The sequence below is a fragment of the Aquarana catesbeiana genome, linkage group LG06 (assembly GCF_042186555.1).
Source record: "Aquarana catesbeiana isolate 2022-GZ linkage group LG06, ASM4218655v1, whole genome shotgun sequence".
NCBI lineage: Eukaryota > Metazoa > Chordata > Amphibia > Anura > Ranidae > Aquarana > Aquarana catesbeiana.
Window position 1 is genome coordinate 410,511,931 of NC_133329.1, and position 25,850 is coordinate 410,537,780.

Sequence of the window (25,850 nt, forward strand, 5' to 3'; positions counted from 1 at the left end):
TACGTAAGTCGTGCACACACAGGAATAAAAGTGATAATAAAAAAATTAAGGGACAGTGTAACAATAAAAAATAGATTAAATAAGACATTTTCTTATTTTAAAGCATCGTCTATGGAGATTTTTAAGTATCGTAGTTTGTCGCCATTCCGCGAGCGTGCGCAATTTTAAAGCGTGACATGTAAGGTATCTATTTACTTGGCATAAAGTCATCTTTTATATATGAAAAAAAAAACATTGGGTAAATATTGTGTGTTTGTTTTTTTTAAATTTATTAAAGTGTATTTTTTCCTAAAAAAATTGCGTCTGAAAAACCGCTGCGCAAACACTGTGTGTCATAAAAAAATAGCGAAAATCACCATTTTATTCCCTAAATATATATATATATACAGTGTCTCACAAAAGTAAGTAAATCTTTTCTTCTATCTTTTCATGTGACAACACTGAAGAAATGACACTTGTCTACAATGTAAAGTAGTGAGTGTACAGCTTGTATAACAGTGTAAATTTGCTGTCCACTCAAAATAACTCAACACACAGCCATTAATGTCTAAACCGCTGGCAACAAAAGTCAGTACACCCCTAAGTGAAAATGTCCAAACTGGGCCCAATTAGCTATTTTCCTTCCCCAGTGTCATGTGACTCGTTAGTGTTACAAGGTCTCAGGTGTGAATGGGGAGCAGGTGTGTTAAATTTGGTGTTATCGCTCTCACTCTCTCATGCTGGTCACTGGAAGTTCAACATGGCACCTCATGGCAAAGAACTCTGAAAAAAAGAATTGTTGCTCTACATAAAGATGGCCTAGGCTATAAGAAGATTGCCAAGACCCTAAAACTGAGCTGCAGCACGGTGGCCAAGACCATACAGCGGTATAACAGGACAGGTTCCACTCAGAACAGGCCTCGTCATGGTCCACCAAAGAAGTTGAGGTCACGTGCTCAGTGTCATATCCAGAGGTTGTCTTTGGGAAATAGACGTATGAGTGCTGCCAGCATTGCTGCAGAGGTTGTAGGGGTGGGGCTGTCATCCCAGAAGGAAGCCTCTTCTAAAGACGATGTACAAGAAAGTCCACAAACAGTTTTCTGAAGACAAGCAGACTAAGGAGATGGATTACTGGAACCATGTCCTGTGGTCTGATGAGACCAAGATAAACTTATTTGGTTCAGATGGTGACAAGCGTGTGTGGGGGCAACCAGGTGAGGAGGACAAAGACAAGTGTGTGTTGTCTACAGTCAAGCATGGTGGTGGGAGGGTCATGGTCTGGGGCTTCATGAGTGCTGCCGGCACTGGGGGGCTACAGATCATTGAGGGAACCATGAATTCCAACATGTACTGTGACATACTGAAGCAGAGCATGATCCCCTCCCTTCAGAGACTGGGCCGCAGGGCAGTATTCCAACATGATAACCACCCCAAACACACCTCCAAGACCACCACTGCCTTGCTAAAGAAGCTGAGGGTAAAGGTGATGGACTGGCCAAGCATGTCTCCAGACCTAAACCCTATTGATCATCTGTGGGACATCCTCAAACGGAAGGTGGAGGAGCGCAAGGTCTCTAACATCCACCAGCTCTGTGATGTCATCATGGGGGAGGGGAAGAGGACTCCAGTGACAACCTGTGAAGCTCTGGTGACCTCCATGTCCAAGAGGGTTAAGGCAGTGCTGGAAAATAATGGTGGCCCCACAAAATATTGACACTTTGGGCTCAATTTGGAGATTTTCACTTAGGGGTGTACTGACTTTTGTTGCCAGCGGTTTAGACATTAATGGCTGTGTGTTGAGTTATTTTGAGGGGACAGCAAATTTACACTGTTATACAAGCTGTACACTCACTACTTTACATTGTAGACAAGTGTCATTTCTTCAGTGTTGTCACATGAAAAGATTTACAAACATGGGAGGGGTGTACTTACTTTTGTGAGACACTGATATATATATATATAATGTTTGGGGGTTATAAGTAATTTTCTAGCAAAAAATACTGATTTAAACGTGAAAACAAAAAGTGCCAAATAAGGCCGCATCGGAAAGTGGATATGAGCGTAATCGCGGTAAAATGCACGGGAGGAGAACGGGAGGAGAACGGGGAGGACTGTGTGTCGGTGTAGCAGGAATTAGTTCATGTCACTATTGGAGCTCTTTTCTGTAGAATATTGTCTCAGGAACGCCGTGTTCCGTGGTGTTCCGCGGTGTTCCGTCACACTGGATTCCATCCAGAGAACATTTTGTAAAAGGCCGTTGCATTCCATGGACACAGCTGTGGCCGCGTTCTTTTTTTTTTCCTCTTTCCAACAAAGTTTGCCAGCAGGTGAATACATTTTTTCATGGGACACATTACATTCGATGATTTAGGCTGTGGGTGCACAACCTGCGGCCCTCCAGCTGTTTGCGGAACTACAAGTCCTATCAGGCCTCAGCCTTTGGGTGTCATGCTTGTAACTGTCATCCTTGCAATGCCTTATGGGATTTGTAGTTCCACAAACTGCTGGAGCGGCGCAGGTTGAGTGCCCATGATTTAGCCCAGGGGGTCTCAAACTGGCGGCCCTCCAGCTTGTGCGAAAATACAACTCCCATGAGGCATTGCAAGGCTGACTGTTACAAGCCTGACTCCCCTAGGCAGAGGCATGATGGGACTTGTAGTTTCGCAACAACTGGAGGGCCACCAGTTTGCCTAATTTAGGTAATTTTGTGATTCATTCTGATGATACAAAGTAATTGTTACTTCAAATATGTTACCAATTCATATTTACAAAACAAAGTCCACATTACGAAGAGCTTCTTTTCTATTGGTTGGTGAGCGCGTTCTATGATCCAGAATTCCCCTTTAATAAGCCCCCCCCCAGGGTGGGACAAGGGCTGGGCGCTGCAGTATCATTTGAGGTGGGAGGGGGGGCACCTTGGAGAGATTGGGGGGAGGGAATTGGGGGGGGGGGGGCGTCAGGGAGTAAGAATTGCTCTAGGAGGGGAAATCTGGGGAGGTGTGCTAGGAGGGGTAATTTGGGGGAGATTTGTGTTGAGAGGGGGGATGGGGGAAGAGGATTTGTGCTGGGGGGGGGATTTGTGCTGCTAGCAAAAGTTAATATGGTAAGGGGGATTTGTGCTAAGAGGGCAAAAAAAGTTTTGGGGTGGGGATTTATGCTAGTAGAGGTGATTGGGGGGGGGGGTATTAGTTCTAGGAGGAGAAAATTGGAGGGGGGGATTTGCACTAGGAGGGGAGAATTTGGAGTGGGGGGGGTATTTATTTATTTTTTTTTCAAAATGTTCTTTTTTTTGAGGGGGTATTTTTGCTCGGAGGGGAAAATTGGAGGGAGGGGAAAATTGGAGGGAGGGGGACTTTCACTAGGAGGGGAGGAGTTGGAGTTGGGGGGAGTTTGTGCTCGGAGGGGAAATTTGGGAGGATTTCGGGGGGGGGGGGGAATTTGTGCTCGGAGGGGAAAATTGGAGGGAGGGGGATTTGCACTAGGAGGGGAGGAGTTGGAGTTGGGGGGAGTTTGTGCTCGGAGGGGAAATTTGGGAGGATTTGGGGGGGGGGGGGATTTGTGCACGGAGGGGAAAATTGGAGGGAGGGGGATTTGCATTGGAGGCTAGGAGGGGAGGATTTGGAGTGGGGGGGGGGTATTTTTGCTCGGAGGGGAAAATTGGAGGGAGGGGGATTTGCACTAGGAGGGGAGGATTTAGAGTGGGGGGGGGTTTGTGCTCGGATGGGAACGTTTTTTTTTGTGGGGGGGATTTGTGCCAGGATGGGGGATTTCAGGAGGGGGCAGGTTTGTACTGGGAGGAAGGGGGGATTTATGTTCAGGGGGGAGCATGCAGTTTAGAACTCGATTTGTTTTATTTTCTTATTTTTACTGACACATAATCATACATCTTGGGGGGGGGGGGTTCGCCCTGGGCTCTAGATAATGTTGTCCTGGCACTTCCCCTCCCCCAGGAGGGCATTCATTACCTTCTTCTCCAGGTCGGGTTCGCGGAAGGTCAGCAGAATTTTGCGCACGTGTTCTGAACGCAGACGGTCGATACTTCGCGCGTCGATCGCCCGGCCCAGGAACTCGTCTACTTCGTCCTCGGGGTTCATGTTCTCCTGAATGTTCCTGCTGGATGGAGGAAGGAAGGACAGCGTCATGGTATGGACGGATTAGATCGTCTCCGTACAATCAGATTCCTCGTTTTTCCAGCGTTTCTCTGCGATCTTCTCCAGAGATTTATCAGATATAACAAATAATAAAACCCATAAAGCCCCCGACATTACATACATGGAACATGAAATATACACAATTCGATTATCTGGAAGTGGAAATCCCTATGGATAGATGGAGGTGGGGGAGGAACGGAGGAAAGTTTCATGTTCATCAAAGTGGAAAAAAAAATCTGAAGTCAATTTATTGTCTCCAGAGGAATATCGATCGTCTGACCGGGATTTCGTTTGATTTATGAAAGCTGAAGTTTAATCTGTTTATATTATGCCTTCCCTGGTTCCTCCCTCGACCGATACCGGGAGCCGGTACAACTGTGCAAGACACAATATATTTTTATTTACATATTATTATTTTTTCTTTTTATTATTTTATAAGACAGTAACATTGTTCTTTAACATTTCTTTTTAATGTTTTTGTAATTAGTGAATGATATTAATAATAGTTGTTATTATTATTATTAATAATTTTATAAAGGTTATTATTATCATTTATCATCATTACTATTATTATTATTATTATTATTGTTATTATTATGCAGTGAAATCAGAGGAAGCCATTTCAGTCCAGGAAATAATAGCATATGCCAGGAGAGGAGCCGGTATAACCGTGCAAGATATTTATATATATATATTTGTATTTTTTTTTTGTATATTTTTTAATTCAAAAAAGGAAGGAATAGTGCCCCATTGTTGGTGTCAGTGGGAGGAATAGTGCCCCATTGTTGGTATCAGTGGGAGGAATAGTGCCCCATCATTGGTGTCAGTGGGAGGAATAGTGTCCCATCATTGGTGTCAGTGGGAGGAATAGTGTCCCATCATTGGTGTCAGTGGGAGGAATAGTGCCCCATCATTGGTGTCAGTGGAAGGAATAGTGCCCCATCGTTGGTGTCAGTGGAAGGAATAGTGCCCCATTGTTGGTATCAGTGGGAGGAATAGTGCCCCATTGTTGGTATCAGTGGGAGGAATAGTGCCCCATCATTGGTGTCAGTGGGAGGAATAGTGTCCCATCGTTGGTGTCAGTGGGAGGAATAGTGCCCCATCATTGGTGTCAGTGGAAGGAATAGTGCCCCATCATTGGTGTCAGTGGAAGGAATAGTGCCCCATTGTTGGTGTCAGTGGGAGGAATAGTGCCCCATTGCTGGTGTCAGTGGGAGGAATAGTGCCCCATCATTGGTGTCAGTGGGACGAATAGTGTCCCGTCATTGGTGTCAGTGGGACGAATAGTGCCCCGTCATTGGTGTCAGTGGGAGGAATAGTGTTCCATCATTGGTGTCAGTGGGAGGAATAGTGCCCCATCATTGGTGTCAGTGGGACGAATAGTGCCCCATCATTGGTGTCAGTGGGACGAATAGTGTCCCGTCATTGGTGTCAGTGGGACGAATAGTGCCCCGTCATTGGTGTCAGTGGGAGGAATAGTGCCCAATCATTGGTGTCAGTGGGAGGAATAGTGTCCCGTCATTGGTGTCAGTGGGAGGAATAGTGCCCCATCATTGGTGTCAGTGGGGGGAATAGTGCCCCATCATTGGTGTCAGTGGGGGGAATAGTGCCCCATCATTGGTGTCAGTGGGGGGAATAGTGCCCCGTCATTGGTGTCAGTGGGAGGAATAGTGCCCCATCATTGGTGTCAGTGGGAGGAATAGTGCCCCATCATTGGTGTCAGTGGGAGGAATTGTCCACCAAGGGCCCAATAAAGGCAAGCAAAGGTCCACATTCAGCCCTCGGGACGCATTTTGGAGACCCCCTGCTATAGACTATACAGTCAGATCATGTGGGACGAGAGAAGCCATAATAATGATTTGAACATACAGAAGTTTTCATGGCTGATCAATGATCTGGATGATCGTAATGATAGATTCTCTAATTGGGTTTAGTTACATTTGAAGTCATTTGGAAGGTAAATTATACTTTAAATCACAGAAGTCTTTTCAATGTAAAATTTGGGGAATATTCGGCGGCTCTCAGCTCGGATTTCAGGAAATGTTCATCTTCATTATCTTCATGTCGGAGATATCGGTGGGAATTCTACGCTGAGCATTCCGGGGGGAGGGGAAAGGGTTAAGAGACGTTTGTTGGGAGTGATGAAGTGGTAGATTTCCCGGGTCCCGGCGGATCGCGGACGTTTCTCCCAATATGGGCTCAGATGCAGATGGAGAATTTTTACCCGTGAGAAAATCTGAGGGGGGCATTTCCAGCGTCCAAACACAGACAACATCCATCCCATGAACCTCCCCGTGTGCAAAACTGACTCCTGGGGGAAAGGACGGTGCCAGCCCCATCTGCGGGGGTCTAAGGGTCACCGGCACTGACAAGGTTAACGCAGCAGGAAATTAACTTTCCTCTAAAAAAGTTTAAAGCTCAACTCTTTTTATTAAAAAGTAGGAACGAGTTTGGGGCCCATCCACACTAATGTGTTCAAGTTGCATTAATGCATACAAGACCAAACGCGTTATGAAATGCGTCGCATTAAAGCCGTCAAGTCATTGTGAATGGGCTGCCAGCACACCACACTGAATGCAAAAAGATGCATGTAAACAACCAGTGGTGGCCCGTAACGCAGGACGCAGGGGTGCCGCCCCCCCTAATCCATGCGTCCGGCCCCCTAATCTACATGGAGGGCACCAGACACATGGATTCCAATGGGGCTTTTTTTTTTTAGAAGCACATGATTAAAGCCTAAGGCTCTAACTGGCTTAAAAAAAGGGTGGGCTCGGGGCGCAGAGCACTGTGCCCCCAGCCCACCCAGTTGTGTGACAATAGCGAATTTTAATATTCACTATTGTCACACTGATTCTCCTCCCCGCCAATCATAAAGTGGGTCCTTTAGACCCGTCACCTGATTGGCCCGAGAGGAAAAGCGATCCTATTGGCCACCGAGGAGGAGGGAGGGAGGAGATGCAGGGGGAAGCCGCCATGAAGCACCAGGAGGAGGAGGCGCCACCTGCCGCCCGGAGGAAGCGCCGCCTGCGACCTAGATGGGGTAAGTGCGGGGCTGGGGATTGTTTGCCGCCACCCCCAAAAAATATACCACCAGCCGCCACTGTAAACGACTCACCACAGCTTATTATTATATATCCATTGGGCTCCACTGTACAATACATTGGGGGTGGGGGTGGGGGCATTCACAATGAATGGCACCACAACACTCCACACATCGAGTAGACACGGGCAGAACGAAAAAAAATTGTTTAGTTTCAATTTGTTATTTATATAAATTCGTTTAGTTAAATTTGTTACATTCGTTTAATTCGTTTTCGGAATTTGTTTTGTTTATTTGTTATCGAATCGATTAGAATTTTTCGCATTTGGATCGATTCGAAAAGTTTTCGAATTTGAAAAGTTTTCGAATTTCCAAAGAGAATAAAAATAGAATAGAAAATAAAGGAATAGAATAGAAAAAAATAGACTAGAAAAGAATATAACGGAATATAAAAGAATATAATATAATAGAGTAAAACAGAACAAAATAGGATGGAAAATAAAATAACAGAATAGAATAGAAAGGAATAGAATAAAAAAAAAAAGAATAGAATAAAATAGAAAGATTATAACCATCTTCTGAAATTCGAATAGAAAATAGAATTAAAAAAAAAACCCCAATAGAATAGAATATAAATAATATAACCATTTTCCAAAATTCAAATAGAATCAATTCGACTTTGAATAGAATAGAAAAGAATAGAGTAGAATAGAATAGAATAGAAAATAACACAATAGTATAGAAAAAAAAAAAACAACAGAATAGAATTGAATGAATATAACCATCTTCCTATCCTAATGTATTGTTTTCTATTCTATTCAAATTCGTATTGATTCTATTTGAATTTAGGGAAATGGTTATATTGTATTCTAATCTATTTTATTATATTGTTTTTTTTTAATATATTCTTTTTTTTATTTGTTCTATTCTATTCTATTCAAGTTCAAATTTATTCTATTTGAAATTTGAATTTCAGGAGATGGTTATATTCTTTCTATGTTATTCTATTCTATTTGTTGCTATTATATTCTAGTATATTCTGTTCTTTTTTTTTTTCTATTCTATTTTGTTCTGTTTTATTCTATTCTATTATTTTCTGTTATATTCTTTTCTAGTCAATTTTTTTTCTATTCCTTTATTTTTTATTCTATTTTATTCTCTTTGGAAATTGGAAAACTATTCGAAATTCAAAAAGTATTCGAAAGTGATTCTAATTCGTATTTTGTCCGAATTTTTTTTCCCCGTCATTTCGGATTCGTTTAAATTCGGTACTATTGTAATTCGGAAATTCGGATACATCCGAAAAATTTCCGAAAAAACAAGATTTCAATTCGGAACGAAACAAACATTGTAGCACTCCGCATTAACGCACGAGTGTGAATGTGCCCTGAATATCAGGTTTTTCAAGCTACTCAACCATTAAATGTGTGCTACAGTATATTGCTATGCTATATACAGTAATATATATATATATATATATACACACACACAGGTATATATTTACATCCAATACATTTTACAGTTTTTATATTTATCTTTTTTTTTTTATTATTATGTGTCGAAAAACAGGACTAATCTGAATGGTGAGTCAATTTGTTTTTTCATTAAATATTAATATGTTCTGTTTTATCTTAAGCCATGTTTATTTTGCTTTATTTATTCGTGTTCATTTATGTTTATTTTTTGTTTTATCTTATGTTTATTTTATTTTTTTTATTTATTTTGTGTTTTATGATTCACAAATTAATAAATATATAACAGAGAACAGGACTAATCTGATGAATGGATCTGAATTTATTTACTTATTTTAACCAGGTATTATTATGTTCTGTTTTTTTTTATACGATCGTAGTTTATATAGCCCTCTTATCTCATGTTTCATCGCCGCTCCCTTTCTCCATCCTAAAAATAAACATAAAAATCTGTGACAACTAGGCAGACTGTGTGTGTGGAAAGCGGTTTTAAATCGCTCATTAATTCTGAAAAATCCCCATAATAGGACAGGAGGTGTCTGAAGCCGCGGCTGCCAACTTTGTCAGATTTTCAGATTACCCCCGAAAAAGGGCAGCAGAGCTGTTGATACGCCCGCAGCTGGCACCGATCGACCTGGCCGCCCTCCCGATACCGCTGAGACAGTAACCAGCTGTGGGGGCGGGGGAGGTCACAACTCAGGACGATTATTCACCTGGGGCATTGCCAGATCTGGGTACTTACTTGTCCTTTGGGTCTTCAAAACCCTGTAAGGAAAAAAGAAGTGCGTCAGTAATAACCAGTCAATAAATAATCAATCGGCGGAACGTGGGTCTGTGTCTCATATGAAATCTTTGGTTCTATATTGGTAAGCTGCACGGGAGGGGGTCGCAGCTCTGTGATTGGAAGCTGCAGATCAATATTAAATACGGCGACACCCAGAGTGACTTTAGTAGCACAAAGTGAATCAAATCCGGACACTGGAGGGAAACTTGGAGGAAATACGTCATTAATGACACATCGATTGGCATCGGGGGGTCATCATCCTCAAAATCTAAAATTATTTTCTATTCTAATTTTCCAAACTTATGTTTATTTAAAATGTTATCGAAAAATGCACCTGTAATAGATGGCCCCTCCTTTACACACCTGTAATAGATGGCCCCTCCCTCGCGCACCTGTAATAGATGGCTCCTCCCTCACGCACCTGTAATAGATGGCCCCTCCCTCACACACCTGTAATAGATGGCCCTTCCCTTTACACACTGGTAATAGATGGCCCCTCCCTCACGTACCTGTAATAAATGGCTCCTCCCTCACGCACCTGTAATAAATGCTCCCTCCCTTATACACCTGTAATAGATGGCCCCTCCTTTACACACCTGTAATAGATGGCCCCTCCCTCACGCACCTGTAATAGATGGCTCCTCCCTCACGCACCTGTAATAGATGGCCCCTCCCTCACACACCTGTAATAGATGGCCCTTCCCTTTACACACTGGTAATAGATGGCCCCTCCCTCACGTACCTGTAATAAATGGCTCCTCCCTCACACACCTGTAATAAATGGCCCCTCCCTTACACACCTGTAATAGATAGCCCCTCTATTACACACATGTATAATAGATGGCTCCTCGCTCACGCACCTGTAATAGATGCCCCACCCATGCACCTGTAATAGATGGCCCCTCCCTCACGCACCTGTAATAGATGGCCCCTCCCTCACGCACCTGTACTAGATGGCCCCTCCCTCACACACCTGCAATAGATGGCCCCTCCCTCACGCACCTGTAATAGATGGCCCCTCCCTCACGCACCTGTAATAGATGGCCCCTCCCTCACGCACCTGTACTAGATGGCCCCTCCCTCATGCACCTGTAATAGATGGCCCCTCCCTCACACACCTGCAATAGATGGCCCCTCCCTCACACACCTGTAATAGATGGCCCCTCCCTCACACACCTGTAATAGATGGCCCCTCCCTCATGCATCTGTAATAGATGGCCCCTCCCTCACGCAGCTGTAATGGAGCCTTTCACATGCACCTCTAATAGATGTCCCTTCCCTCACACATAATTAATGAATGGCTCCTCCCTATATGCTCCTGTAATAAATGACCCCCGTTACATGTTCCTGTAATAAAGCACCAGTTTTGGATGGTCCCTCCCACACTCATCTGTAACAAATGCCCCTCCCACAGTTACCTGTAACAAACAGGTCCTGATACATGCACCTGTGATAAGTGCAGCAGTAATTGATGGCCCCTCTTACATACACCTGTAACTAATGAATGTCCTCCCACATTCACCTGTAATAGATGACTCCTCCCTCACACACCTGTAATAGATGACTCCTCCCTCACATGGCTGTAATGAATGGCCCCTCACACACCTGTAATAGATATCTCCTCCCTCACACACCTGTAATAGATGACTCCTCCCTCACATACCTGTAATAGATGACTTCTCCCTCACACACCTGTAATGAATGGCCCCTCACACATGCACCTGTAATAGATGACCCCTCCCACGCACACCTGTAATAAATGGTGCCTCCCACATGCACGTGTAATAGATGACCCCTCCCACGCATACCTGTAATAAATGGTGCCTCCCACATGCACCTGTAATAGATGACCCCTCCCACACACACCTGTAATAAATGGTGCCTCCCACATGCACGTGTATTAGATGACCCCTCCCGCGCACACCTGTAATAAATGGTGCTTCCTATACACACACTTGTAATAGATATCTCCTCCCACCTGTAATGAATGTCCCCTTCCACATGCACCTGGAATAAATGGTGCCTCCCACATGTTCCTGTATTATGCCCCCCATCACACACCTGTAATGAATGACCCCCCCCCCCATCCACCTCACATAGACATCCCCTTCTTCAAACATCAGTAAAGAATGGCTCCTCCCATAAGCACCTTTAATAAGTGTCTCCCTTCAGGCACCTGTAATAGGTGTCCCCTCCCTACATATCTGTGATGAATGGTCCCACATATATGCACCTATAATACTACCTGTAATGAATGGCCCCTCCCATATGTACCTGTAATAAAAGTACCAGTTATGGATGGCCTCTCCCACATACACCTGTAACTAATGAATGGTCCTCCCCACACTCCTGTAATTAGTAGTCTCTTACACCTTACCTGCAATGGATGGTCCCTCCCACACACCTGTAATTGGTAGACTCCTCCACATGTACCTGCAATGGATGGTCCCTCCCACACACCTGCACTGGATGGCCCCTCCCACATACATCTGTAATAATGGCTCCTCCCATGTTCACCTGCAATGGATGACCCCTCCCAAATGATGCCTGTATTTATTCATTCCTTCCAATCACACCTAAGAGGAATAGCCCCTCCCTTGTGCACCTGTAATAAGTGGCCCCTCCCACATACACCTCCCTGGCTAATCATAGGCTGATCGTGTTTCCTCCTTTTTGCTGTGATTGCCTTCACCTGGTGAACTATGGTGGGTCATACCCCATGCCACATACTACCCAATGAGCAATGGACGTTCCATCCACCTACCATCCTCTTCATTTCCTTGGAGACGCTCAGGTTGTTGTAGAAGTTCCTCTCCATCCCCCAATGTCCCGGGTTGTGCCCGATGGAGTTGGCCCGCTGCCGGTTCATCTTGGCGATCATGGCCTTCTCATCTTTCTACACAAGGAGAACGGAAAGAGACAGTGAATAGAGCCCGCAGGAGAATCACTGCCAGCCCCCACAGCCTTGATTTACTGATACTCAGCTTTAAATAGGACAAAGAGCAGCAATGTCACCCATCCCCCCTCCTCCCGCTCCTCCTTCCACCAATCAGACTGTTATACCCCCCCCCCCCTTTTTTATTGGAAAATAATAAAAAATGATTGGAAAAGAGATATTATATTATTAAAATGTTATGAAGATTTTACACATTAAAAAAAACCTTAAAGTGTCACTCTACAGCTGCTGAGGAACTACAGATCTCAGCATGACCTGCCTGTCCGAAGGTACGCCGGGTAGGCTGTGGTGTTCCCAGAATAAACATTTTTTCACTAATGTTTTTGTGTCAATTTAGGCACTGTTGTCATTTTAAATATAATAATAAATACAGGAATAAAAGTATAAATGAACAGCTGGTGTGAAAAATTATTGTAAAAAAAAAAAAAAAGTTAAGAAAAAAAAAATTAAAGCTGACATTTAAATGTACTTATATTTTGCCTTCCCTGGTACTATTTGTATTAAAATATTTGAAAAGTTATTATTATTATTATTATTATAAAAGTTATTATTATTATAAAATAATATAAGGTATAAAACTATTATTAATATTATTATAAAAACTATTAATATTATTATTTTCCTTATTATTAAAATTACTATTTGTATAAAAAATGATTATTTTAATAAAATATTTGAAAAGTTATTATTATTATAACTAATAATAAATATATAAAATATTATTTAAAAATGATTATTTTAATAAAAAATATTATTATTATTTTATAAAAATATTATTATAAAAATGATGATTATTATTATTATTGTTTTTAACATATATTGTGATTTTTTAAATTTTTTTTATTGCAAGACCTGTGTGTTCCTGTGATAATAATGCAGTTTATTCCGCCCCTACCTAATTATTATATTATTATTATCATCTCCAATTTTTTGTTTTTTTGCTCAGTGAGAATGTTTTGTGAGCGGACTAATAATACCTCTTAGATGGAGATATGAATATTTGGAGATATTAGCACCCAGCATTAAAAAAAGCTCTGTGAATTGAGAGATATTTTCACCCATCTCAGGAAATAACGGTTCCCGGATTTTTCACCCTATAGGGCCCGGGGCCCCCCGTACTCCCAGTCTCTGTGTCTGCCGGCCAATCTGATGAGCATGTCACGGCTCTCCTCCGGGAAGTCGATTGTTTTGGATGGCTCGGCCGCTTGTTTGGAAAACAAACGTTTTGGAAGACGCGGCTTCCACTTATTACGTTACATTGTATATTTGTTCTTCATTACAATCATTGGAGGAGTCTCCATAATCCGGGGATTTGGGGCCGTGTTTGGATAGGAGAGGAGAGAGGCGGATCATCCGCAGGACACAGGGGGCCCCGACTGGGAATGTTTTGTATCCCAGAGAAGGGCCCCAGGTGGAGGGGTTGGATAAACACGTGTCATACACAGGTCAGCCTCTTCCCAATGTAGGGATTAGTGGGGGCTCCCATCCTATATTCCATAACAGAGGCGCCACAACTGTTTTATCCAATAAGAAAACAAATCCAAGAGGGAGAAAATCACCCCCCTCCCTCCACCACCGGTTTATACAAGGACAGAGCGGCACAGTGATAGACCTGATTTACTAAAAGGAAAAGCACAAGCGGGGGAGGGGATCACTATGAAGATAATCATATGCATGTATGGCGCACCCAACCAATGCAATCCCTAATGCCGCGTACACACGAGCGGACTTTCTGGCATACTTGGTCCGACGTTCTTCCCGCCGGACTTTCCGGCGGACTACCGCCGGACTTTTTGAACTTGCCTACACACGACAGGACTTTCCGGCAGGCTAGGTCCGCCCGTCTTTCCGACGGACTTTCGCCGGAGTTACGGCCGACTTTCAGAATGAACGGACTTGCCCACACACGGACAAGTCCGTTCATTTTGAACGTGACTCAGGTACGACGGGACTAGAAAAGGAAGTGAATCTCGCCGCTTTTAATCGGCGAGATTGACACCTTGCGAGCCCCATCGTGGGGCATACCAGGCCCTTAGGTCTGGCATGAAATTTAAGGGGAACCCCCTACGCCGAAAAATCGGTGTGGGGTCCCCCCAAAATCCATACCAGACCCCGATCCGAGCACGCAGCCCGGCCGGTCAGGAAAGGGGGTGGGGACAAGCGAGCGCCCCCCCTCCAGAACCGTACCAGGCCGCATGTCCTCAACATGAGGGGGTGGGTGCTTTGGGGGAGGGGGGGGCCCTGTGGGGCCCCCCTCCCTCCCCCAAAGCACCTTGTCCCCATGTTGATGAGGACAAGGGCCTCTTCCCGACAACCCTGGCCGTTGGTTGTCGGGGTCTGCGGGCGGGGGGCTTATCGGAATCCGGGAGCCCCCTATAATAAGAGGGCCCCCAGATCCCGGCCCCCCACCCTAGGTGAATGAGTATGGGGTACATGCTACCCCTACCCATTCACCTAGGGAAAAAGTGTCAATAATAAAAACACACTACACAGGTTTTTGAAGTAATTTATTATACAGCTCCGGGGGGGTCTTCTTCCGACTTCGGGGGTTCCTCCGGTTCCTCTTCTCCCGCGTCCGGTTGGTTCTTCTTCGCTCCCTCTGGCCTCTTCTCCCAGTGTTCCAGTTCTTCTGCCGGCTCCTCCACTGTCTTCATGCCGCTCTTTTGCCAGCGGAGGTCTGGACTTCTGGCCAGTGGCTTCTGGGCTTCTGGGCTTCTTCTCTTCTTCCGATGTTGACACGACGGTCTCTTCAGCTGGAATGCTCTCTGAGAGCTCCGATGTGACTTTTATAGGCGGAGACCCGCCCCCTTATGCTGTCACAGTCCCTGGGCATGCAGGGACTGTGACGTTTTAGGGGGCGTGGTCACCGGGTAATGTTGACCACGCCCCTAAAATGTCACAGATTCCGATAAGCCCCCCGCCCGCAGACCCCGACAACCAACGGCCAGGGTTGTCGGGAAGAGGCCCTTGTCCTCATCAACATGGGGACAAGGTGCTTTGGGGTGGGGGGGGCCCCGTAGGGCGCCCCCCCTCCCCCAAAGCACCCACCCCCCCATGTTGAGGGCATGCGGCCTGGTACGGTTCTGGAGGGGGGGCACTCGCTCGTCCCCCACCCCCTTTCCTGACTGGCCGGGCTGCGTGCTCGGATCGGGGTCTGGTATGGATTTTAGGGGGGACCCCACGCCATTTTTTCAGCGTAGGGGGTTCCCCTTAAGATCCATACCAGACCTAAGGGCCTGGGATGCCCCGCACTCGCCGCAATAGGAAAATTTGTTTTTCCTATTACAACGAGCGCGAGATGCAGTACTCTGCCCTTGCGTTGTATCTGGTCCGTCGGACCAGCATACAGACGCATGCAGACGAATGGGCTTTCCGTCAGGAACTGAGTCCGGCGGACTAAGATTTGAAGCATGCTTCAAATCTAGGTACGGCGGACTTTTGGGAAAAAGTCCGCCGGAGCCTACAAACGGTCGGATTGTGCGGCGGACTCTGGTCCGCCAGACCAAGTATGCTAGAAAGTCCAACCGTGTGTGCGCGGCATTAGGCTGCGTTCACACCTGAGTGTCGGGTGTTTGAGTGTTTTTTCGGGCGTTGGTACGTGCGTTATTGAGCGTTTGTGTACAGCATTTTTAAAATGTTTTTGAACTTTGGCAGTTTTTTTTATTAGCCAATAGAGGAAAAATATAATCCGTTTCACCATTTATTGCTTTATTTTTCAGCATTTTCATCTGCTTTTTTAAAATAGTTTATTTATTATTATTTATTTTATTTTTTCTTACTTTTTTTTTTTTTTAAGTGGCTAAAGATTTGGGGTTAGAGGTTATGGTTAGGGGGTTCATTAATTTATTTTCTTTATTATTTATTTACTTAATTTTATGTATTTATTTTGTTAGGTTAGGGGTCAATATTAGGGGTTGGGATTAGGGTTTGGGGGCAATATTAGGGTTAAGGGCTAATATTAGGATCAGGGGAAAATATTAGGGTTTGGGGTTAGGATTAGGGTTAGGAGCCAATATTAGGATTATAGTTAGGAATAGGGGGTCAATATTAGGGTAAGGGTTAATATTAGAATTGGGGGTTAATATTAAGGTTATAATTAGGGTTAGGGGTCAACATTAGGATTAGGGATAGGGGTTAATGTTATGGGTCAATATTATTAAGGTTAGGATTAGGGGTTAATATTAGACCCCTTCCACACTGGGGCGCTTTGCGGGTGCTACAGTGCTAAAAATAGCGCCTGCAAAGTGCCCTGAAAGTGCCGCTGCTTTGTCTCCAATGTGAGGCACTTTGCGGTGGTTTTTAACCCTTTTCGGCCGCTAGCGGGGGTCAAAACTGCCCGCTAGCGGCCGAATACCACTGCTAAAACAACGGTAAATTGCCGTTAAAAATAGCGGTGCACCGCCGACGCACCTCCCACCCCAGTGTGAAAGGGGCCTAAGGGTTTGGGGTCAATATTAGGATTGGGGGTCAATTTTAGGGTTAGGGGTCAACATTAAGATTAGGGATAGGAGTTAATGTTAGGGGTCAATATTATTAAGGTTAGGATTAGGGGTTGATATTATTGTTTTGGGGTTAATATTAGGGTTAGGGATAAATATTAGGGTTGGGGGGGATATTATTAGGATTAGGGGTCAATATTGGGGTGTGGGGTTAATATCAGGGTTTGAGGTAAATATTAGGGTTAGGGGTCAATATTAGGGTTAGGGCGTTATTAAAATTAGGGGTCAATATTGGGGTGTGGGGTTAATATTAGGGTTAGGGGTTAATATTAGGATTAGGGGTCAATATTAGGGTTAGGGCGTTATTAAAATTAGGGGTCAATATTGGGGTGTGGGGTTAATATTAGGGTTTGGGGTTAATATTAGGGTTAGGGGTTAATGTTAGGGTTAGGGCATTATTATTAGGATTGGGGTCATTATTGGGGTGTGGGGTTAATATTCGGGTTAGGGGGTTATTATTAGGATTAGAGGTCAATATTGGGGTCTTTAGTTTGAGTCTTTCAATGTATTTATTATTATTATTATTATTATTATTAAATGTATTATTTTGTGTATTTCATTTATTTTTATATTTGATTTTTTTTAAATTTAGTTATTGCATTTGAGCAGAAAAACAATCAAAAAGTGCAACAAAACGCTCAAAGAACACCCAAATCGTTTCCATGCATTTCTATGGAACGAAAAACGCTTAAAAAAAAAAACCACACCGATCGTCTGGATTCGAGCTCCAGAACATATTTGATCTCCAGGCGTTTTGGGTTCAGGTGACTCGTAGTGGAGATGTGAATCGTCTCCGTAGAGAATCGTTGATTTTTTTTTCCTCCTCCGGCGTTTTGGAGCTTCAATCTTCAGAACGCTGAGGTGTGATTGGGGCCCGTATATTTATACAGAACAGTTTTCATTCGTCGCTGATGTCACTCACATTCAATCGGACGCTCCATCTGGTGTTTAGCAGGTTTTCTAATCGTTTAGGAAATTCATCTACAACGTGACCGGCAGCCTCCCCTCCCCCGCTCTCCCCGTATTCCATATACAACACAAACATCGCTGCCAACTGTCAACTGTTAACTGTCAATACATATGGAAAGCGCTCAGAGAAAAGTGAATTAAAACTTTGTGTTGTATCTCTGCCAATTCTCCCTTACCTCTTGTGACCGTCCCTTCGACCAACTAGAGCATAAGCTCTTTAGCCAGGGATGTCATTCCTATTGTTTCACCTACTTGTGTATCTAATAATAATAATATTGGTGTGACCCCCGTCTGCCTTCTCTGTGTGATGAGATGAAGGACAAGCTGAAAAGTATCACACGGGTGATCTGCAATAATCGTGTTATTGGTGATTTTATATGAAAGATTTTTACTTAATACAAATTATCAAATAACTTTTAAAATATCCAGTTTATCTGCTTATATGGGCAGCTTGTGACTTCCTAGACCACTTATGTCAGACACAAAGCCTGAAGGCCAAATCCAACCCGCCAAGCCATTCCATGTGTCCCCTCACTCCTCCCCTGCAACCGGCGGCACCCCCCTCGTCTGAGCAATGTTACTTCATATCTCCATTCTGATCGATGTTTATTAACAATGTTACTTTGTACCTCTCAATCTCCCATCTGATCAATGTTTATAAACAATGTTACTTTGTTAATAAACTCTTTAAAAAAACTCTTTCCATTCCTTCAGAGCAGCCCACCTGGGAAAATTCATACCTTCCACCCAGATCCAGTGATCCCTCCTCACAGCACACTCCTCCTAATGCTGTACAGGTATATCAGTGCTGCGGCTCCATTAGTTCCTATGGGTAGCTGTACCCACGCTGGCCTCCAGGGGTCTCTCAGAATATGACTTACCAACAGGAATGAATGGGGGGGCCTCAGCGCACAATGTGCAGTATGAAGAGGAGCCAAGCCAGGACCTTGTCAATGCTACCTACATACCCAGGGGGGCAGCACCCATGGGGAGTAGGGGATATGTTTAAGGCCAATTTCACAAAAGTTTCCTGATTCTTGGGCTTGTTGTCTCAGTTCTCTTGCTGTGCTGCTCATCTCACACATTAGAATAAAAATCCAAAAAGGTAGAGTGACAGCTCCAGAAATTTGGTCATCGCAGGTGAGTGGAGAATATACAGAGCTCTCACCATCAGAGATCGAAGAATTCATAGACCGGGACACCGACCTCCACCCTACACTGACATATCGGCCTTCACCCTACAGAGATATCGGCCTCCACCCTACACTGAGATATCTGCCTCCACCCTACACTGAGATATCGGCCTCCACCCTACACTGAGATATCGGCCTCCACCCTACACTGAGATATCGGCCTCCACCCTACACTGAGATATCGGCCTCCACCCTACACTGAGATATCGGCCTCCACCCAACACTGAGATATCGGCCTCCACCCAACACTGAGATATCGGCCTCCACCCTACACTGAGATATCGGCCTCCACCCTACACTGAGATATCGACCTTCACCCTAAACTGAGATATAGGCCTTCACCCTAAACTGAGATATCGGCCTCCACCCTACACTGAGATATCAGCCTTCACCCTACAGTGAGATATCGGCCTCCACCCTAAACTGGGATATCGGCCTTCACCCTAAACTGGGATATCGGCCTTCACCCTAAACTGAGATACAGCCTTCCCCCTACACTGAGATATCAGCCTTCACCCTACAGTGAGATATCGGCCTCCACCCTAAACTGGGATATCGGCCTTCACCCTAAACTGAGATACAGCCTTCCCCCTACACTGAGATATCGGCCTTCATCCTACAGTGAGATACAGCCTTCCCCCTACACTGAGATATCGGCCTCCACCCTACACTCAAATATCGGCCTTCACCCTACACCATACCTCCCAACTTTTTTAAATGGGAATGAGGGACACCTATCAGCAAAAGTATTCAGGTATAGGACACACCCCTTGCCATGCCCACCCAAAGGAAAATTGTACAAAAAAACAAGATTGGTTAAACTCACAAGTGCTTTTTTTACCACTACTATTCCTTTATATTGGCTTTTGGAATTTACAATGCAACAATTTAGAAATCAGATTAAAGGTTTAGCGCTGGAAAACACTTTTTGAAAGCTAAAAAGTGAATTTTATATACAACTATATGGATCAGACCAAAATGAGGGAAAACTGAGGAGGAATGAGGGACAGAGGCTCCTAATAAGGGACAGTCCCTTGAAATCAGGGACAGTTGGGAGCTATGCCTACACTGAGATATCAGCCACCACCCTACACTGAGATATCGGCCTTTAACCTACACTGAGATACCAGCCATCACCCTACACTGAGATACCAGCCATCACCCTACACTGAGATATCGGCCTTCACCCTACACTGAGATATCGGCTTCCACCCTACACTGAGATATCGGCCTTCACCCTACACTGAGATACCAGCCACCACCCTACACTGAGATATCAGCCACCACCCTACACTGAGATATCGGCCTTCAACCTACACTGAGATATCGGCCTTCAACCTACACTGAGATATCAGTGATACCAGCCACCACCCTACACTGAGATATCGGCCTTCAACCTACACTGAGATATCGGCCTTCACCCTACACTGAGATATCAGCCTCCACCCAACACTGAGATAGCAGCCTCCACCCAACACTGAGATATTGGCCCCAACCCTACACTGAGATACCAGCCACCACCGTATACACTGAGATATCGGCCTTCACCCTACACTGAGATATTGGCCTCCACCCTACACTGAGATACCGGCCTCCACCCTACACTGAGATACCGGCCTCCACCCTACACTGAGATACCAGCTACCACCGTACACTGAGATATCAGCCACCACCCTACACTGAGATACCAGCCACCACACTACACTGAGATACCAGCCACCACCCTACACTGAGATAGCGGCCTTCAACCTACACTGTGATATCGGCCTTCAACCTACACTGAGATATCGGCCTTCAACCTACACTGAGATATCAGTGATACCAGCCATAACCCTACACTGAGATACCAGCCGTCACCCTACACTGAGATATCGGCCTTCACCCTACACAGAGATATCGGCCTTCACCCTACACTGAGATATCGGCCTTCACCCTACACTGAGATATCGGCCTTCACCCTACACTGAGATATCGGCCTTCACCCTACACTGAGATATCGGCCTCCACCATACACTGAGATATTGGCCTCCACCCTACACTGAGATACCGGCCTCCACCCTACACTGAGATACCGGCCTCCACCCTACACTGAGATACCGGCCTCCACCCTACACTGAGATACCAGCTACTACCGTACACTGAGATATCAGCCACCACCCTACACTGAGATATCAGCCATCACCCTACACTGAGATATCAGCCATCACCCTACACTGAGATATCAGCCACCACCCTACACTGAGATATCAGCCATCACCCTACACTGAGATATCAGCCACCACCCTACACTGAGATACCAGCCATCACCCTACACTGAGATATCAGCCACCACCCTACACTGAGATATCGGCCTCCACCCTACACTGAGATATCGGCCTCCACCCTACACTGAGATATCAGCCTTCACCCTACACTGAGATATCGGCCTCCACCCTACACTGAGATATCAGCCTCCACCGGCCTGACCTTCAGTCCCTGCTATGAAAATGTTTTTTTATTAAAGGAAGGATGATTTGGAAAGCTGTTTATTTACTCGCAGCATTCAGGCTGAACTCATTAATGACTTGGCAACCTGCTGGGGAAGTTCTGGATTCAAAGCGCTCTCCAGAATACGTCCTTTCCTCTGCAGCGGTGCATTAGTGCAGAATGTGGATGGGACATGGGGTCTGCTTATTGTCAGCTGAGAGAGGTGATCCAAGGACGGGCAGAGGAGAGGAGAGGAGAGGACAGGGTGGAGGAGATGAGAGGACGGGCAGAGGAGAGGAGAGGATGGGCTGAAGAAAGGAGAGGACTAGGTGGAGGAGAGGACAGGGTGGAGGAGAGGAGAAGACAGGGTAGAGGAGAGGAGAAGACAGGGTAGAGGAGAGGAGAAGACAGGGTGGAGGAGAGGAGAAGACAGGGTGGAGGAGAGGAGAGGGCAGGGTGGAGGAGAGGAGAGGATAGGCGGAGGAGAGGAGAGGACAGGGCGGAGGAGGGGAGAGGACAGGGTGGAGGAGGGGAGAGGACAGGTTGGAGGAGAGGAGAGGATGGGTGGAGGAGAGGAGAGAATGGGGTGGAAGAGAGGAGAGGTCAGGGTGGAGGAGAGGAGAGGGCAGGGTGGAGGAGAGGAGAGGATAGGCGGAGGAGAGGAGAGGACAGGGCGGAGGAGGGGAGAGGACAGGGTGGAGGAGGGGAGAGGACAGGTTGGAGGAGAGGAGAGGATGGGTGGAGGAGAGGAGAGAATGGGGTGGAAGAGAGGAGAGGTCAGGGTGGAGGAGAGGACGGGCGGAGGAGAGGACAGGGTGGAGGAGAGGAGATGAGAGAACAGGGTGGAGGAGAGGATGGGCGGAGCAGAGGACAGGGTGGAGGAGAGAAGAGGACGGGCAGAGGAGAGGAGAGGATGGACGGAGGAGAGAACAGGGTGGAGGAGAAGACGGGCGGAGGAGAGGACAGGGTGGAGGAGAGGTGAGGACGGACCGAGAAGAGGATGGGCGAAGATGAGGAGAGGACAGGGTGGAGGAGGGGATGGGCAGAGGAGAGGACAGGGTGGAGAAGAGCAAAGGCGGAGAAGAGGACAGGGCAGAGAAGAGGAGAGGACGGGCGGAGAAGAGGAAAGGACAGGCGGAGAAGAGGAGAGGACGGGCGGAGAAGAGGAGAGGACGGGTGGAGAAGAGGAGAGGACGGGCAGAGAAGAGGAGGTGATGGGCGGAGAAGAGGAGAGGACGGGCGGAGAAGAAGAGAGGAGAGGACGAGCGGAGAAGAGGAGAGGATAGGGTAGAGGAGAGGTGAGGACAGGTGGAGGAGAGGAGAGGATGGGCAGAGAAGAGTAGAGGAAGAGCAGAGAAGAGGAGAGGATAGGGTAGAGGAGAGGTGAGGAAGGGCGGAGGAAAGGACGGGCGGAGATGAGGAGAGGACAGGGTGGAGGAGAGCACAGGCGGAGGAGAGGACAGGGCGGAGAAGAGGAGAGGACAGGTGGAGAAGAGGAGAGGATGGGCGGAAGAGAGGACAGGCGGAGGAGAGGATGGGTGGAGGAGAGGAGAGGATGGGCGGAGGAGAGGACGGGTGGAGGAGAGGAGAGGATGGGCGGAGGAGAGGACGGGTGGAGGAGAGGAGAGGATGGGCAGAGGAGAGGAGAGGACGGGTGGAGGAGAGGATGGGTGCAGGAGAGGAGAGGATGGGTGGAGGAGAGGAGAGGATGGGCGGAGGAAAGGAGAGGACAGGTGGAGGAGAGGATGGGCGGAGGAGAGGAGAGGATGGGCGGAGGAGAGGACAGGGTGCACATAGCAGATCACATTAACGGCTATTAAAGGCAAGTTCACGCTCCCAATGTGAACCCGTCTACAGCCCGACCCCCGCTCCGCCGAACCTGCAACCTGGAGATCTGAGAGCAGAAGAGTCACCTGACAACTGAGTGAGAGTGGCTGCGGAGTATAAGATTATTTAAAGCCAAATCTTTTTTTTTTATCCACTTTGGATGTATGATAGGAGGGTAAAACTCGTCAGTTTAACCATTGTGGAGATTTTTCTTCACATCTTAAGAGATCCAACAGGAAGTGAGAGAAAGTCTCTTCAAAGAAAAGGGAAATCCCCCTTCTTAGACAGCTGTCACCAGAACAGGTGTCCCCACTGGAAGATTTCCCCTTACTTCCTGTTGCAGTGACAACAGAAAATATTTTGGATTTGGGGTCTAATCCATGTCTAATTCATTATTGTCAGCTGAGAGAGGTGATCCAGTGGACCACCCCCTACTCCTCAATAAACTCCACTCCTTTGGTCTCCATGACTGTACTCTTCGCTGGTTCTCATCCTACCTATCCTACCGCTCCTTCAGTGTCACTTACAACTCTACTTCCTCCTCTCCTCTTCCTTTCTCCATTGGGGTCCCCCAAGGTTCTTTTCTTGGACCCCTCCTTTCCTCAATTTACACCTCCTCCCTGGGTCAGTTGATTGCCTCCCACGGCTTTCAATATCATCTCTACGCTGATGACACCCAAACCTATCTTTCCACCCCCCAGCTTTCTCCTCCCGTGTCACCAACTTACTAGCAGAGATATCAGCCTGGATGTCACATCACTTCCTCAAACTCAACCTATCCAAAACCGAGCTCATGATATTTCCTCCCTCAGGTTCCACTTCCCCTGATTTCTCTGTCAATATCAACGGCTCAACTATCAACCCATCCCCCCACACCAAGGTCCTAGGTGTAATCCTGGACTCTTTTGGCCCCACATCCTATCACTATCCAAAATTTGCCGCCTCAACTTCCGCAACATCTCCAAGACACGCCCCTTCCTAACCAATGACACCACAAAGCTTCTAATCCACTCCCTGGTCATCTCCCGCCTCGACTACTGCAACTCCCTCCTCATTGGTTTACCTCTAAATAGGCTCCTCCCCACTTCAGTCCATCATGAATGCTGCTGCCAGACTCATCCACCTCACAAACCACTCAGTGTCTGCCACACCCCTCTGCCAATCCCTCCATTGGCTGCCACTCAGTCACCAAATTAAATTCAAGATACTAACAATAACTTACAAAGCCGTCCACAACCTGCCCCCAGCTACATCTCTAACCTAGTCTCAAAATACCAACCTAATCGTTCTCCTCACTCCTCCCAAGACCTCCTGCTCTCAAACTCCCTCGTCACCTCATCCCATGCTCGCGTTCAGGACTTATCCAGAGCCTCTCCCATCCTCTGGAATGCTCTACCCCAATCTGTCCGACTTTCTCCTACTTTATCCACTTTCAGACGATCCCTGAAAACTCATCTCTTCAGAGAAGCCTATCTGACCCCCACCTAACAACTGTACATTTATCTTCTCAATCAGCACATCCCCCACAGTTATTACCTCTTGTATCTCTTGACTTTTCCTTTTAGATTGTAAGCTCCAAGGAGCAGGGCCCTCTGATTCCTACTGTATTAATGTGTATTGTATTTGTACTGTCTACCCTCAAATTGTTAAGTGCTGCATAAACTGTTGGTGCTATATAAATCCTGTATAATAATAATAATGTACACTCCATGTATGTGCATACAGGGGGGTACCGCCATTTCTCCTGTAGGGGGGCCTGGGCACACAAGGGAGCCCGGACAGCAGGGGGATCGGTGCGGTGGGACGGGAGGACAATTACAGAACAATGCACTGTGTCTGTGTCTCTCCCTCCAGCAGCTGAAAGACACTTTCCCCCCTCTCCCTCCAGCTGGCTTTCAGCTGCTGGAGGGAGAGACACAGACACAGTGCATCGTTCTTGTCCTCCCATCCTGCTGCACGGATCCTCCTCCGTGTGGGGCCCGCATCTGATTCCCACCTGTGTGTCTGCCCCCCCCACACAACACTGCAGATACACAGGCTGGATGGAGAGTGGGGGAAGGGGCCGGAAAATATGTAATTTACTGACACCCCTTCCTTTTCCGAATTGGACACAGTAAGCTACCGATACTGATCACTCCTGTGTCCATTGATACCTGAGCATAGTAAACTGTTTCCGTTTATGAATGTGGAGGAGCCCCTGTCTCCTTTAGTGCAGCTGAGGTTACAGAGAAAGGAACTGAAGAATCTGTATCCACCATGTCTTTTCTCTGTCTCAAAGTTGAGATGTCCAAGACGCCCCCCCCCCCCCCCCCCCCCCAACAGCGTTGTTAAAAAAAAAGGTAAAAACTCATTTAAAAAATGTAAAAATAACAAATTGTAAAAAAAATAAATTGATTTTTTTTTTAAATAAATAAAATAAAATTTATTTAAATAAAATTATTTTTTTAAATTGCCATTTTTGTAATTTGGGGGGGCTGTCAGGTAGGCTGTAATGTGATTTCTAACGGCAGCCCT

General features: G+C 46.1%; 1 protein-coding gene across 1 annotated transcript in view; it reads right to left on the bottom strand.

Annotated features, from left to right (window-relative positions):
• Positions 1 to 25,850, bottom strand: part of ADCY5 (adenylate cyclase 5) — a gene marked incomplete in the record, with an annotated part of 247,690 nt that overhangs the window by 43,636 nt on the left and 178,204 nt on the right. Inside the window, 3 exon segments of the mRNA XM_073634485.1 lie at positions 3,945 to 4,092; positions 9,385 to 9,407; positions 12,191 to 12,322. Of these exon segments, the coding sequence (XP_073490586.1) occupies positions 3,945 to 4,092; positions 9,385 to 9,407; positions 12,191 to 12,322 (303 nt within the window).